Genomic DNA, 13,221 nt, shown 5'->3' on the forward strand with positions numbered 1-13,221 from the left:
AGATCAGGCGAGCAGTACTCGATGCCTGGGCTGATATCTCTTTCTAATCTCCATGCCCTTGTCTCCTCACGGTGACTTGTTCTTGAACAGCAACGCACGTTTGGCCTGCTGCCATCAGGGGGCTATTTTGTCAGCTTATCAATGGCCTCAACAAAGCGTCTGTTTGCTTGACTATTGTTTGTGTGTGTGTGTGTGTGTGTGTGTGTGTATGTGTACAGTCTCAGGCAGCAAAGTGGGATAAATAGCATCCTTCTGTGGTCTTGTTTAGCCTGTTTGCTCGGCAGTCCATTGACTCTACATTTAGTGAGAGGGGGAAACGGTGGTGAGATGAATAGCTGGATGGAACAGGTTCCAGTAACCATCTAGACCATAAATATTGTTAAAATGGTTTAATTTACATTTCAATACATAAAAATAGCCTACAGAAATGCTGTATGCCAGCTAAATAAAGTCTTTCAAATGATCTGAAGCACAACAGCAGTATAGTTTTAGTGTCAAATGTGCTATAAGGTTTGGTCTAAGGACAGAGAGATAGGGATATGTGCCCACTTACACAGTCAAGTCACCTCCCTTGCTGCCAGGGGAAAAGTGAGCTGGCTATTTACAGAGCTGGCAGAGTGATTGCATCAACACACACACACACACACACACACACACACACACACACACACACACACACACACACACACACACGCAAACACACACACATCGGAAAAACCTCATCAGATCCTATCGCCTCTGCTCTGTGCTTTCCTCTTACCCAAACGCAGCAGCAGCAGCATGGCGAGCGAGTGTAATGGGCTGTTAAATGACACCAGTGGACTTTAGTGTCACTGTAATGGACGCAGGGCCTAATGGAGGGCCAGGGCGCGAGCAGCAGGTGGTGGACCAGCCGAGAGCCCCCTGGACAACCGGTCCACCTCGATCCAGGCAGAAAAACAACACCTGTTGAAGGTTGTTGAGCTCGTCAGAAGTGCTTGCCTGCAGAACATGAAGGGCCAAGGGATGGGGTGGGGGGTGGGGAGGTGGGGTTTATCTTTTCTGACGCTTTCAACCTATTTTTGACCTATTGCTGAGGGTTAACGAAGTGCTTAGAGAATAAAAGAATGCCTGCGATAAGCCACGGGGCAGGAAATTAATTTCTGTGGGCGCTGACGGCTTGTGTGGATGGCATCAGGGTCTTTGTTTAAATCTGCACTCCTCATTTGTCACACACACACATCAACATCATCATCACTGAAAACAACAACAGACACACAAGAACAGACCATCAAATAATACCCCAAACCCCCCCCCCCCCCCCCCCCCACACACACACACACACAAACACACACACGCAAAATATGTTGTCATCCTATCACAGGGTAAATACATTCTGCACTATGAGGGCCACAGTGGTACTCTCCACGTCACAGATAGGGTTTTATAACATAGCCTCTTTACATGCGCAAATATGTCATGTTATTTGAGCACATTCGCAAACATCACAGCTCTTAATGAAAGGATAACAAATGCCGCGGAGGTTTGACGCAGGTCAGGAAATCAGTACGCTTGTTTGTCTGTTTGAAGATCACAACAGATGAAAGAAAGAAACAGACCAGAATGAAAAGACAATTTTGCGGGAGAGGGCAGAAGATAGATCTGAGAGGATTAGAGATGGTGTTACAGGACTGGAGCGGAGGAGTGAAAAAAGCTGAGATGGATTCAAATGAAGCCTTTGAGTCACCCTGAACCGCCATGTCCCCCTCTGACTCTCTCTTTTTCCTTCTTCTCTCTCTCTCTCTCTCTCTCTCCGTCTGTGTGTCTACCTCTTCTGTTTCGTCTCTCCATCTCTCTCATCCTCTCTTCTCGCCTTTAAACCAATTTGTCAGGGATGCGTGGTCGTCATAGCAACCCCTTTGCTCTCTCCCCTTCCTATCACGCGTGGCCTTATCAGTGACACGAGCATCTTGTGAAATTCAGCTGATCGCAGTGTCTCTGTGAGCACTGGTGCTGGCTCAGAGCAGCAACACTGATAAACCGCAAAGGACTTAAGAGGTTTACAGTGAAGTTACAAGTTTGACAGAACAAAAGGAAGAGGGAATAAGAGCTTACTGTGCTCAATCTATTGATCAGTAGATGGATTGATCTGTTTTCCTCCCTCCTGCTCTGTCCATGGGCAACGGCGTCTGTGTGGTGTGAAAAATGTAAACAAGGAGAGATCGCCATGGTAGCCATGGCAGGCAGACAAATATTCCTGTGATGTTCCCTGCTTAAATAAACATGCATGGGTGATTATAATCTAATCTAGAGTGTTTGAGAGAACCTGACATGTTCTTCTACTGTAACCTGACACACATGTATGCACGCACGCACACACACACACACACACACACACACTTTCTCTCTCTCTCTCTCTCTCTCTCTCTCTCTCTCTCACACACACACACACACACACACACAAACACACTAACACACTCATGCGCATTGACTTTGGTCCGGTCTTCTTATAAGACAAAGAAAAGACACACAAGGTTTGTTTACATGTGGAGCTATTGAATTCCTCTGTGGTGCTACAGTCACACTCAGATCTCAAGGGGACAGGAGACAAAGACAGAAAAAAAACCCCAGATCCATTATGCGCTGCTTGCAGTAGTAGTGGTGGTAGTGGAAATATTACTCATTGACTTCTACTGTGGATACGGCTATCTGGTAGACTAGAGAATGAATGCCTGGGGGAAGGTCTTGCTAGTGTATTAACTACCAAAGGAACTGTGTCTGTTGTGAGTAGGTGCAGTTACCTTTATCTCTCAAATGTTTCCTTCAGAACCTGGGTTTGTAATAAAGACTTGATCTTGTCAGACCTGAAATCTCTTTCTCTGTCTCTCAATCTCTCTCTCTCTCTCTCTCTCTCTCTGTGTGAGTGTGAGTGTGAGTGTGTGTGTGTGTGTGTGTGTGTGTGTGTGTGTGTGTGTGTGTGTGTGTGTGTGTGTGTGTGTGTGTGTGTGTGTAATTGAGTGAAGAGAGAAGGCAAATTGTGACGTATCCTTTCTTCTATCCTCTCTCTCCTGTCAGTACTGTGGTTTGTGTGGGAGTCAATTGGCTGTTCGTTCACATTAAGGTGATGGCTTTCAGTATCGAGTGGTCTGTCAGCTACACTCCACCTTAGAGACACGCAACACAGTCCTGGTGAATGCCCACACACACACACACACACACACACACACACACATACTGTATCTTGCAACAAAAAGTAACGTTCATCTGATAAATACAGATACAGATACAAGACTTCTCCAAACTGTCCGATGTCAGCCACAGAGATATTTTTATGAATTGTGGTGGTTTTCTGTCACGTCCATTGAGAGAATATGTCTGAGTATGCTTGCCTGTGCTGTCGTGGTCATGACGTCTCTCAGCAGGTAGCTGTTGTTGTGTGACAGAAGGTCACACGTATCTGAACTCCAGCATCAGCATCCAATTCTTCACCCCCCCACACCTCCCACGCTAATTGCTTGAACTGAGCGCATCGGCAACATCTGTGAACTCCTGGCACCCTCAAACACACGTCAACACTGACCTTTACGTCCGCCACACAAAAGAGACAGGGAGAAATGAGAAGACAGGAAGGGACAGACTGAGATTGAGGGAGATAGAGAGAGAGATGGTGACAGAGACAGAGAGAGATGGTGACAGAGAGAGAGAGAGATGGTGTCAGAGACAGAGAGAGATGGTGACAGAGAGAGGAAGACTGGGTGTAAGAGAGAGAGAGATGGATGGAAACTTGTAAATCACATGTTGAGATACGTCACGGAAAGGCGGACATGTTTCCTGCTTTTTTTTGGATATAAATAACAACAATAATGGTAACTTAGTTTTGTATAAATAGCCAAAGTCACCTAACACAAGGAGGCCTCAGTGAACAGGTGCTTTTTGAACATGGGGGGGGGGGGGGGGGGGGGGCAGTGCATACAAGGAGTAGATTGTTTCATACTGGAGTGGCATAGCAACACAAAAGGCTCAGTCACCACTAATGTACATACAGAGGAGAGGCTATAGTGCTCCTACCTCTGATCACATACTGTATTCATGCACATCTCCAGCAGTAGACTTGATTTGACTGGCAGACTGGTCTAACATCATGATCAGAAGAAGCATTTCTTGTCTGTCCAGTGCCAGACTGATGTACTGCTATCCTAGCAATCATATGCATGAAATGGCCAAGCACTTTTATAGTTTTAAAGTTATTTCACATGTAACTGAAACGCACTCTGAGAACCAGCCAGAGGGTATCTTTTATTTGGGCACAATTTACTTTTTCATGTCTTTCTTTCAACTTATTTGATCATATTGTGTTTCTTTGTGGCTCAATAAAGCAAAATAAAAGACATGAATGTGTTTTGTGTGACTCCCCTCAGTCTACTCTCTTGTTTTACTAATCCAATCAGGACCCTTTAAAGAGATTAATCTCTGTAATCTACAAGGCCAACAAAAGATGTAGAGAAATGATAGCTTGTTGCAAAACACACACCTTGTCCCTTTCTCCCTTCTCCTCAGTGATGTATTCCTCTGTGGGCACATGTGCTCTGTCTCCCTGTTTCCACTTTCCAAAACACCATTCACTAAGGATTTAAAGGTGATTATGTCTTTGTATTGCTGGACTCCAGAGAGTGCATATTTTCTCTGATATTGGCACTGAACTCAATATGTTCAGCTCTTCCAAGTAAGTCCCTCACATTGCAAAGTAAATCTAAGAATGCCATCATGTTAGATTGGTTCAACTCAATCAAATGAATATACCAAATGTAATAAAATACAATATCAAGTTCACAGAGTGAAGAGAGGAAAGTGCAGTGAATTTAACATGTGAAATGGCTGAGAGTGTAATGTACGTCAGTCTTACTTCAGTCCCATCAGAGTGCAATATAGAGGGTTAGGGGGATGATGAACCCATAGGGCCTATAGCCTATGGCATATAGGCGATGAGTCAGAACTCGTCTAGGTGCTTGTGAAATGTCTGCCAGAAAACCCTGGCAGAAGAAGAATTAAGTTTGAGTTGAATGTCTGTACAGTACAGTACAGTACAGTAGCTCCTATGCGCTTCTGCAAACAACTGGTGCATCCACGGCAGGGGACAAGCTGATCAAACTGAGGAGGGATTCCAGAGCAACACAGACGTTTTTGAATCTGACTCTGACGAAGACGTAATAAACATCGAAACGTCTTTTCGCTGTGCACCATTGCATTAAATAATTAAGCCTCAAAAACGTCTGTGTTGCGCCGGTATCGTTCCTTGAGCTGAATGTCTGTTTAATGGAAAAGGTTGCAGAGGATCTTATTTGGTCCCTCCCTTGTGCTCCCTCAGTAGTTATCTCTCTACTTGGTGGCGGTGTGGATGGCTGTGTAGGGTGGGAGTCATTAACTTCCACACTCACAGCCTGGTCGCTCATTGTGGGTGTAAATGTTATCTGGCTTCACGCACTGCAGAGCTTTCTCACCCTGAATGTAATCTCAGCATCTCACCTCCCAGCCACAGGCACCACAAGAGCTGCTCTGGACCTGAGAGAGAGAGAGAGAAAGAAAGGAGGGGGTGGAGGGAGGAGAGGAGGTAGAGAAAATGGGGGGGCGGGGGGAGCAGGGTGAGATAGCGGTTCAGGATGGCACATGTAGCTATCACTTTCTCATGCATCTCTCTCTTTCTCTACAGCATACCTGAAACAGACACATCATTATCATCATGTTTGTTTTCAGCTGTGCCAAGCTCTAATCTTTTATGTTCCACCTGTCATGCTTCTTCAAAAGACATAGATAAAGAATGAAGGACAACACAAGCGACCTTCTTGATCCCTAGTTTAAAAAAAACTGATAATGGTAAATGACATACGATTGCCTTGGACCAAATCTATGTTCCAAATGGTATAGGCTACCGTAGTTTAAGATTTGCATCATGTGTTTTAAGGTCATTGAGAGACTACTACTGCAACAGGTAATACTGTAGCAACAATTCATGAAACACTGCCATCTACTGACACAAAGAAATACATCACATCCAAGGCCATCACAAGTGCACTGTTTGTTTGATTGCATAATCAACAGATATATGCATCGGTAGAACAGGGAAAATTGGCTCAGTAAAATACATGTTTAATACAAGTTTATCTCAAACAGCAGTCAATGCAACGAGATTATCGCAGAACCAAGTACCTGAAGCTACCTCCTCATTTTCAGTCTAATTCAGGTCTCTTTAAATATCGATTTTTGTCTCTAAGCTATGAAAATATATTTGAGTCCCAAACAATTATATTTCCTTTCATAAACAGTTGCTCTAACACAATTCATTTGGACAATCATTCGTAATTTTCAAAATGACCACTAGGAGGAACCATTGCAAAGGAAATATGCCAAAATGCCGGAGTGGCTGAGGTATAATGCAGTCATAATAAAATTGCTCATGCGTCGCTCATGGTCGTGATGTGATGTGCTGTAGGTGCAACAAAATCTACGTGTACTTCACATTTATGATAATCACCTATACTATCAACTCAGACATTGACAAGGGGAAAGTTAAACCCATAACTGCAGGACACTCATGCATGTTTGCACCTGCTTGTGCCATGAGGGACATGATGGATCCATTGTACAGTATGTAAACACAAGCAGGTCTTTGGTTGCAGTTGGTGCGTTTGATTAGCCTGGCACGCCCTCCCAGTAACGTAACGCCTTCAGGCTTTGAAAGTCAATGGTAATCAGGCTAGCGTTTGATACAAATCGTGTTGCGTACAGCATGTGATAATAGATGAGGTGTGCACTGAATACAGCATGCATAAAAAGTGGAAATGAGTAAAAGAACAATGGCACACAAACACAAACACCTTTCCTATCTGTCTTGGATCAGCTGAAAAGGAAGCTGGTATGTATCAGATAAGACATGGAGGGAAATCCAACTTCTCCATCCCAGCATGGTGCGCAGCGCACTCCAGACGCTGATAACATCCTGCTCATACAATGCAATTAAGAAACATACTGTACATACATACATGCATACACGCACGCACGCGCGCGCACACACACACACACACACACACACACACACACACACACACACACACACACACACACACACACACACACAGAGGCAGGAAGAGAGAGAGCGTGTGTGCGTGTGCGTGCCCGCATAGTACTGATTTAATGATCGACGCGGTCGAACAGTTCCATACCTATCACATCCTCTATACAAATCCATGTTTGCTAATCATTGCGTAATAGAGCGGTTTGAACAGCTTGCTGCATCAATCAAGACCTGGTTCACAGCTTCCGCGGAACAAAAGCGCAGACCCTGTTGACACAGTGCCACGGCACCCTCCCCCTTTGCCAGCGTCTCTTACAGGCCCGGGCCGATGACTCAAGATTCTGGGCGGGAGGAGCAGCAGTTTCTCCTGTGCGTGACTGTACCCATCAGAGCCTGCGCCTCTCGGTTCTGTAGCGCTTTTCGCACTCGCACACAATAGCTCCGTCTCTTACTGCACGTCAACCATGCCGCACAGGAAGAGGGGTCATGGACGCAAGAAGCCCCGTGGGGTGAGTGCCTTTGCAGCTATTTTAGTCATAAATGGGCAGACTGCATGGAAGAAATATGCATTATGCCTGGGACTGTTTATTTTTTCCTCTGCAATTAGAACATAACTGGGTGGCAGACGAGTTGACAAACTGATTAATTGGTTGCGCTGAAAAAAGTCTTACTGTTGGATGACATTATGGGATGCTCCTTCAAGCCACAGGGGGTGTGGAACTTTTTGCACGCTGATATGTAGCCTAATCTTACAGCGCCATTGTTTATTACTACTCTTGCAGCTCTCCACACTCTGTGGCGATGTTGTCTTAGTCATTAATCCGGGATGGGCACGGCATGAAAGAACTCAAAAAATGCAGAGTACTTGGCAAATTGCGTAACGCGCATCTCCCATGGAACACCATGGGAACACCCCAAAAGAAACTGCGCGCAGTTTCCCAGTGAAAGTAAGAACCACGCCATTATTTCCTCACTACTCTAATCCGAGGAAGACATAAGTCAGTGCCATTTAGGAACAGTTTTATGAACCGCTTCATCTGTAGCAATTACCATTCTTGTTCTCACGGCATACGCACAGGAGTGGCACTTACACCCGGAACGTTAGGGAGGTTGAGTAGAACAGGAGAGGGGGCGTTATTATCAGCTAAAAGGCGAGTCACTTTTGAGCCAGTTTTCAGAGTTTTCTCCCCCAGTGCTAGAAACCCTTCCGTCTTCCCCATGGCGTACGCCGCATATTGGATGATGCTCGTGAGTATACGTACGGATTTCATTGGGCTTTGTCGGTAACCGCGGGGCGAATTCTGTCGTATTGAGAGGGGTGTGTGTCTTGGCAAGTTCGTTTTGAATTAAACAGTAGTGTACTCAACAGCAAGTTACACAACTTCATCGAGTTATTCAAGTTCACATTTTTGGGAGTTTGATTTATCCACTTAAAAACGTGGATAGTGCCTAGAACAACTTTGTGCTAGGCAGCAGGGGTGTGGTTGCATTTCTGTACTTCCACAGAAGTTTAATATGCGATTAACTGTTGAGTAATCCTTTATCAGTGGAGATAATATTGCTGGATAGTAATATGTGCAAAAGGTATCACACCTTTTTATTTCAGTGGAAGAGAAGTCGTTTTACACTGGCTCGATAACTACACTGAATGTAGAACATGTGTTCTTAGTAATCTCCTATTGTGTGTGCGTGCGTGCGTGCGCTAATGTGGAGTGTGTACTGTATGCTGTATCCAACCTATTTAGCTGCGTGCTTACACTATCTGTGTGTGTGTGTGTGTGTGTGTGTGTGTGTGTGTGTGTGTGTGTGTGTGTGTGTGTGTGTGTGTGTGTGTGTGTGTGTGTGTGTGTGTGTGCTGAGTGGGATATAGAGGTTGTTGTGTCTGTAAATAGGTCCGCTAAATGTCTTATGTATGTGTGTGTGATCTTTAGAAAGGTGAGGGATCGCTCCCAGGAGCTGATCGTCAGACTACAAGTCACACCTCACACAAAACAGCCTCTGGTTCTCAGGTAAGGGTGTTTTTGTTGTTGTTGTTGTTTTGGTGTGTGTGTGTGTGTGTGGGGGGGGGGTCTTGCTCTGTGAGGTACAGGTGGCTAAGAAGTTGTGTGTATGACTGTACTGAAAGACCTATGCTGATTGTGACTTTGTCAAGAGAGAGTGGTGTAGAGAGAGAGAGAGAGAGAGAGAGAGAGAGAGAGGTGGGAGTAAGGGGTATCTTGTTCATTCACATGATATAGCAGATATGTGTGAAGACTACCTGCAGAATATAACAGCTACTTCCAAAGTACTCAGATAGGTCAACTCCATTTTAATGTTATGAAATAGTAGGCAGAAACGGTCTGTGGCCACAATGCGTATACAATGTTTTTTTGGGATAGGGTTATTATCATGATGAACGAGGTTTATTTCAACAGTAGCTCTCACAGGAAGGTCTAACTTACTGGCAGTTAGGCTTTGGGTTTAGGGTTTGCTGAATAGTTGTCCCATTACGGCTGATCATTTGTGAATGATCATGTCAATCATGTCATCAAAATGTCACCAAGAAGAACCATTACTCTGATGTTCACCATGCCCATCATGCACATGTACACCATGTACTGTACACCATGTACATCTTCTGGAATAGAAAGTGATTTTGGGAAACCATGGGATAGGAGGAGAGCCTCCTCATTGCCATCCTAATCTGTACCTCCCTTACCCTGTCTACAACTCCACATGCAACATCCAACACACCCACATTCTTTGGATCTGGGGCAGTGCCATCTGATTTTTCAGTACTATACAGAGATAATGAATTAAAGTGATATACAGAGAGAGAAAGAGAGTATAAAGCAGATTTGTAGAATGTAATGCACTTGACTGACCATTATTAGCACTTTGCTTTTGCTGTTCTAAGCATTTTTTTGCCCGCAAACTTCTTTATGCATATTTAACTGCGTGACACTAAAGCCCAATTCACACCAAAGATTCCCGACGCGACGAGACTGAGTTGCAGCGGTGTGAATTAGAAGTTGCACGTAGTTGCAAGCAGTTGCAAGCCGTCGCAGAGCATTAAACATGTTGAGTCGCAGTCGCAAGGTTTTAGAACGTCGTGGCTCGTCTCGTCGGGACGCTTTGGTCTGAACCCTACTTAACATGACATGACTTGACGGATGATGGATGGATCAGACGGATGTCATTAACTAATAATGACATGAATAACTTTCATCAACAAGGAGAGAAAATATGTTGTATGGCTTCAAGCACTCAAGTCTCTTTTAGGCTTTTACTGCCCTCTGTTGTTCAAACGTTGTACATACAGGATTGCCAGCAGCTGTTATCAGTTCCAGTAATAAAGTTAAAGTGCATTGAGCTACCCACCCTACTGCCACTACTAGCTGACATGCACTTACTGTAAGTGCACCAGCAAGCCATTCACCTGTCAGTTTGTCCATTCATCTGTCTTCCTTATTTACTCCACTGGTGCCACTGAACCAGGAAACGTGTGCTGGTTTCAGAAGGCAAATTTGCTTTGGAATGTAAATGTACCCTCTAGTAAGGAGTCAAAGACCTGCCTGATATACAGCATGCATGAGATGGCTGGATCTCCCGTCCCGGGTCTGTGACTGTGGGCTGGATTACTGTAACATGGCCTTGATATTTGAGACAGCCCAGTGTCCATAAGGGTTTATGGCATACTGCAGTAGGATGTGACTATGTGTCTGTATATAATGAGTGTGTGTTAGGGTGTGTGTGTGTGTGTGTGTGTGTGTGTGTGTGTGTGTGTGTGTATGTACATAGTATGTATATGGTGAAGCTTGCTGCCCAGGTTTTGTGTTGCTGTCCGTGAGAGAGAGGTGTAGATGAAGGATGAGCCCAGAAATAGCTTTGCCACGAGTTCAGTTACACCGACACACATAGACACAGTGACGTTCATACACTCTTTTGAACATACATGAACGCACACACACACACACACACACACACATATATGCATGCACCAAATAGCACACCATATCTATGGAGAGAATTCCTTCATTTCATTCCCTTACACATAGATTTATCACCACTGTATGTTGCGCATACAGTACATCATTGGGAGGTCCCCACCCGCCCACACACACACACACACACACACACACACACTAGTACTATTTCTTAAGAAGTAGCAGCTGGTTAAACAAGCTGGGTTAGCTTCCAGCCTCCAGCCGCTCTCTCAGGTGTGTCTCAGGGTGGCTGGGCGGCCGGCTGTAAGACAGCGAGATGAAAAGATAAAGACGGGCCCACGGAACAATAGGAACTATTAGTCAGCACGAGAGTGTGCATGTTATTGCAGAGGCATGAGAAGATCTTCCAGCCGGGGGTGTTTAAACTGGTGCCATGCTGTCATTTATGTGTTTGATGTGCTGGTGTGGGGCGGGCGGATGGCTATGGCTTTGTGTGGACACATACCTTGTGGTCTCTTGTCAAAGTAGAGTCTGTCTTTATGTGTTTCAATGTGTGCGCATGTGTGTGAGATAGAGATGGAATGGCAGTGTCTGTCTTATTATGGGATAGGCCCAGGCCCAATTGATGCTTGGGCTCGTTGGTAAAAAAATAGTTAGCAATAGGAATATACATGTGAACATCTAATAACATTTTGTTGCTATCTCTGCTATGGCTTCCGGCTACAAGTACCATCTGTCTGTATGTATGTGTGGCTTATTGGAACTAATATCCAGTCGCATTGGAATGGAACTGTGTGTTCTCAGTAGAGTTGTGTCATCGTTGTGTGTCACTCTGCTTCAGAGTCAATAGCACCCCTCTCTTTCACGTCTGTGTGCAGCAGGGCCTTGTTGCCGGCAGTATTAAACGTCTAAAGTCATAAACATCTAAACAACGTTCAGCTTTGGTGAAGTTTTACCCTGATGTTGTTTGATTGTTGCCCTAATGCATTTCTCTTCGTGCCATCTGTCTTTCTCATCGTCCGTCGATGACTTCTGTGCATCCGATCTCACGTGTTTGTTTTCGGAGTAACCAGCTCCAAATATGTTTCCCTGCCAGCGTCACCTAATATCAGATTGCAGGTTGCTTGAGAGATCTTTCTCAATAGTAATCATGTGAACGGTTGACACACACTCACACATACTCTGACAGCCACAGAGAGACTTGAAGACGTGTATGCTTACGCAAATAATCTCATATACAGATACATCACGCATACTATGTTTCCTCCTCTCTCTCTCTCTCTCTCTCTCTCTCTCTCTCTCTCTCTGTGTGTGCGTGTGTGTGTGTTTGTGGTTGAGCAGTTAGTTTTGATGTTTTGACGTCAACAAATGGAATCGGAACGTGTCACATGAGAGCACATGTTTCATCCTTGCTCACCTCAATATGGGGGTTCAAAACAGAAGCAACGCACACACACACACATGTACATACAAGCCAGCACACACACGTACACACACACACACACACACACACAATACTAGCTGTAACCTTAGAAACAACACTAATTCTCAACAGCAATGATAAATGTGTGTCTGTGTGCGTCCACTGTAAATGCAGCCTTTGTTCGATCCTGGAACAAAGAGAGAGTTTGTTGGGAAGGTCTGGAGTGGCTGTGAGTGGAATTACGGTACTCCTCTTCTCTGTTGTCAAGGCCCTCATCCATCCGCTTAGTGTGGAAATGCTCCATTCATCAAAGCAATACAAGCACCTCGGTAATCAGGAAGGATGATGGATGGATAGACAAATGTGGTGCGTTTTTAGACGACTGGCCGGAGAAATGAACCCAGTGTTGTGGAAGCCTGTGTGTGCTAGGTCATTAGGTCATTGTGAATGTTTCACGTCATGTGTGCTCTTCCATAGGTGTGTGAGAAAACAGGTGTGTGTGTGTGTGTGTGTGTGTGTGTGTGTGTGTGTGTGTGTGTGTGTGTATGTACTGTATGTGTGTAACAGTTATTTATTTTGTGAAAGGGTTAGGGGTTTCTGATTCCTGAAAGATACAGAGAGCTATCAGTATATTACAACATGAGTGCTGATGTTATATCAGTATAGAGTATTTGCCTTGGCAACACTAATATATTTGTTTTGGCAACACTGTATGTACAGTCATACTAATAAAACAACTTGGAATTGAACTTTGAATAGAGAGAGAGAGAGAGATGCAGTTTTCATACTGTAGGTAGTGACAGTGTTTCTTTTCTCAAAATATC

At 44.6% G+C, this 13,221-nt stretch overlaps 1 protein-coding gene across 11 annotated transcripts in view; it reads left to right on the forward strand.

Annotated features, from left to right (window-relative positions):
* The first annotated feature begins 7,485 nt into the window (after positions 1 to 7,485).
* cast (calpastatin) overlaps positions 7,486 to 13,221 on the forward strand; it is a 43,700-nt gene continuing 37,964 nt past the window's right edge. For 2 of the 11 annotated variants that reach the window (XM_062553472.1, XM_062553473.1), the window contains exons 1-2: positions 8,103 to 8,296; positions 8,980 to 9,057. In XM_062553472.1, the coding sequence (XP_062409456.1) occupies positions 8,267 to 8,296; positions 8,980 to 9,057 (108 nt within the window). In that variant the 5' untranslated portion in view covers positions 8,103 to 8,266. Of the gene's footprint in view, positions 7,558 to 7,926; positions 7,996 to 8,100; positions 8,297 to 8,979; positions 9,058 to 13,221 lie in introns of those variants that run through there. The other 9 variants (XM_062553471.1, XM_062553482.1, XM_062553477.1 and 6 more) reach the window with 8 other exon arrangements.

Source organism: Sardina pilchardus, chromosome 14 (genome assembly GCF_963854185.1).
Source record: "Sardina pilchardus chromosome 14, fSarPil1.1, whole genome shotgun sequence".
NCBI lineage: Eukaryota > Metazoa > Chordata > Actinopteri > Clupeiformes > Clupeidae > Sardina > Sardina pilchardus.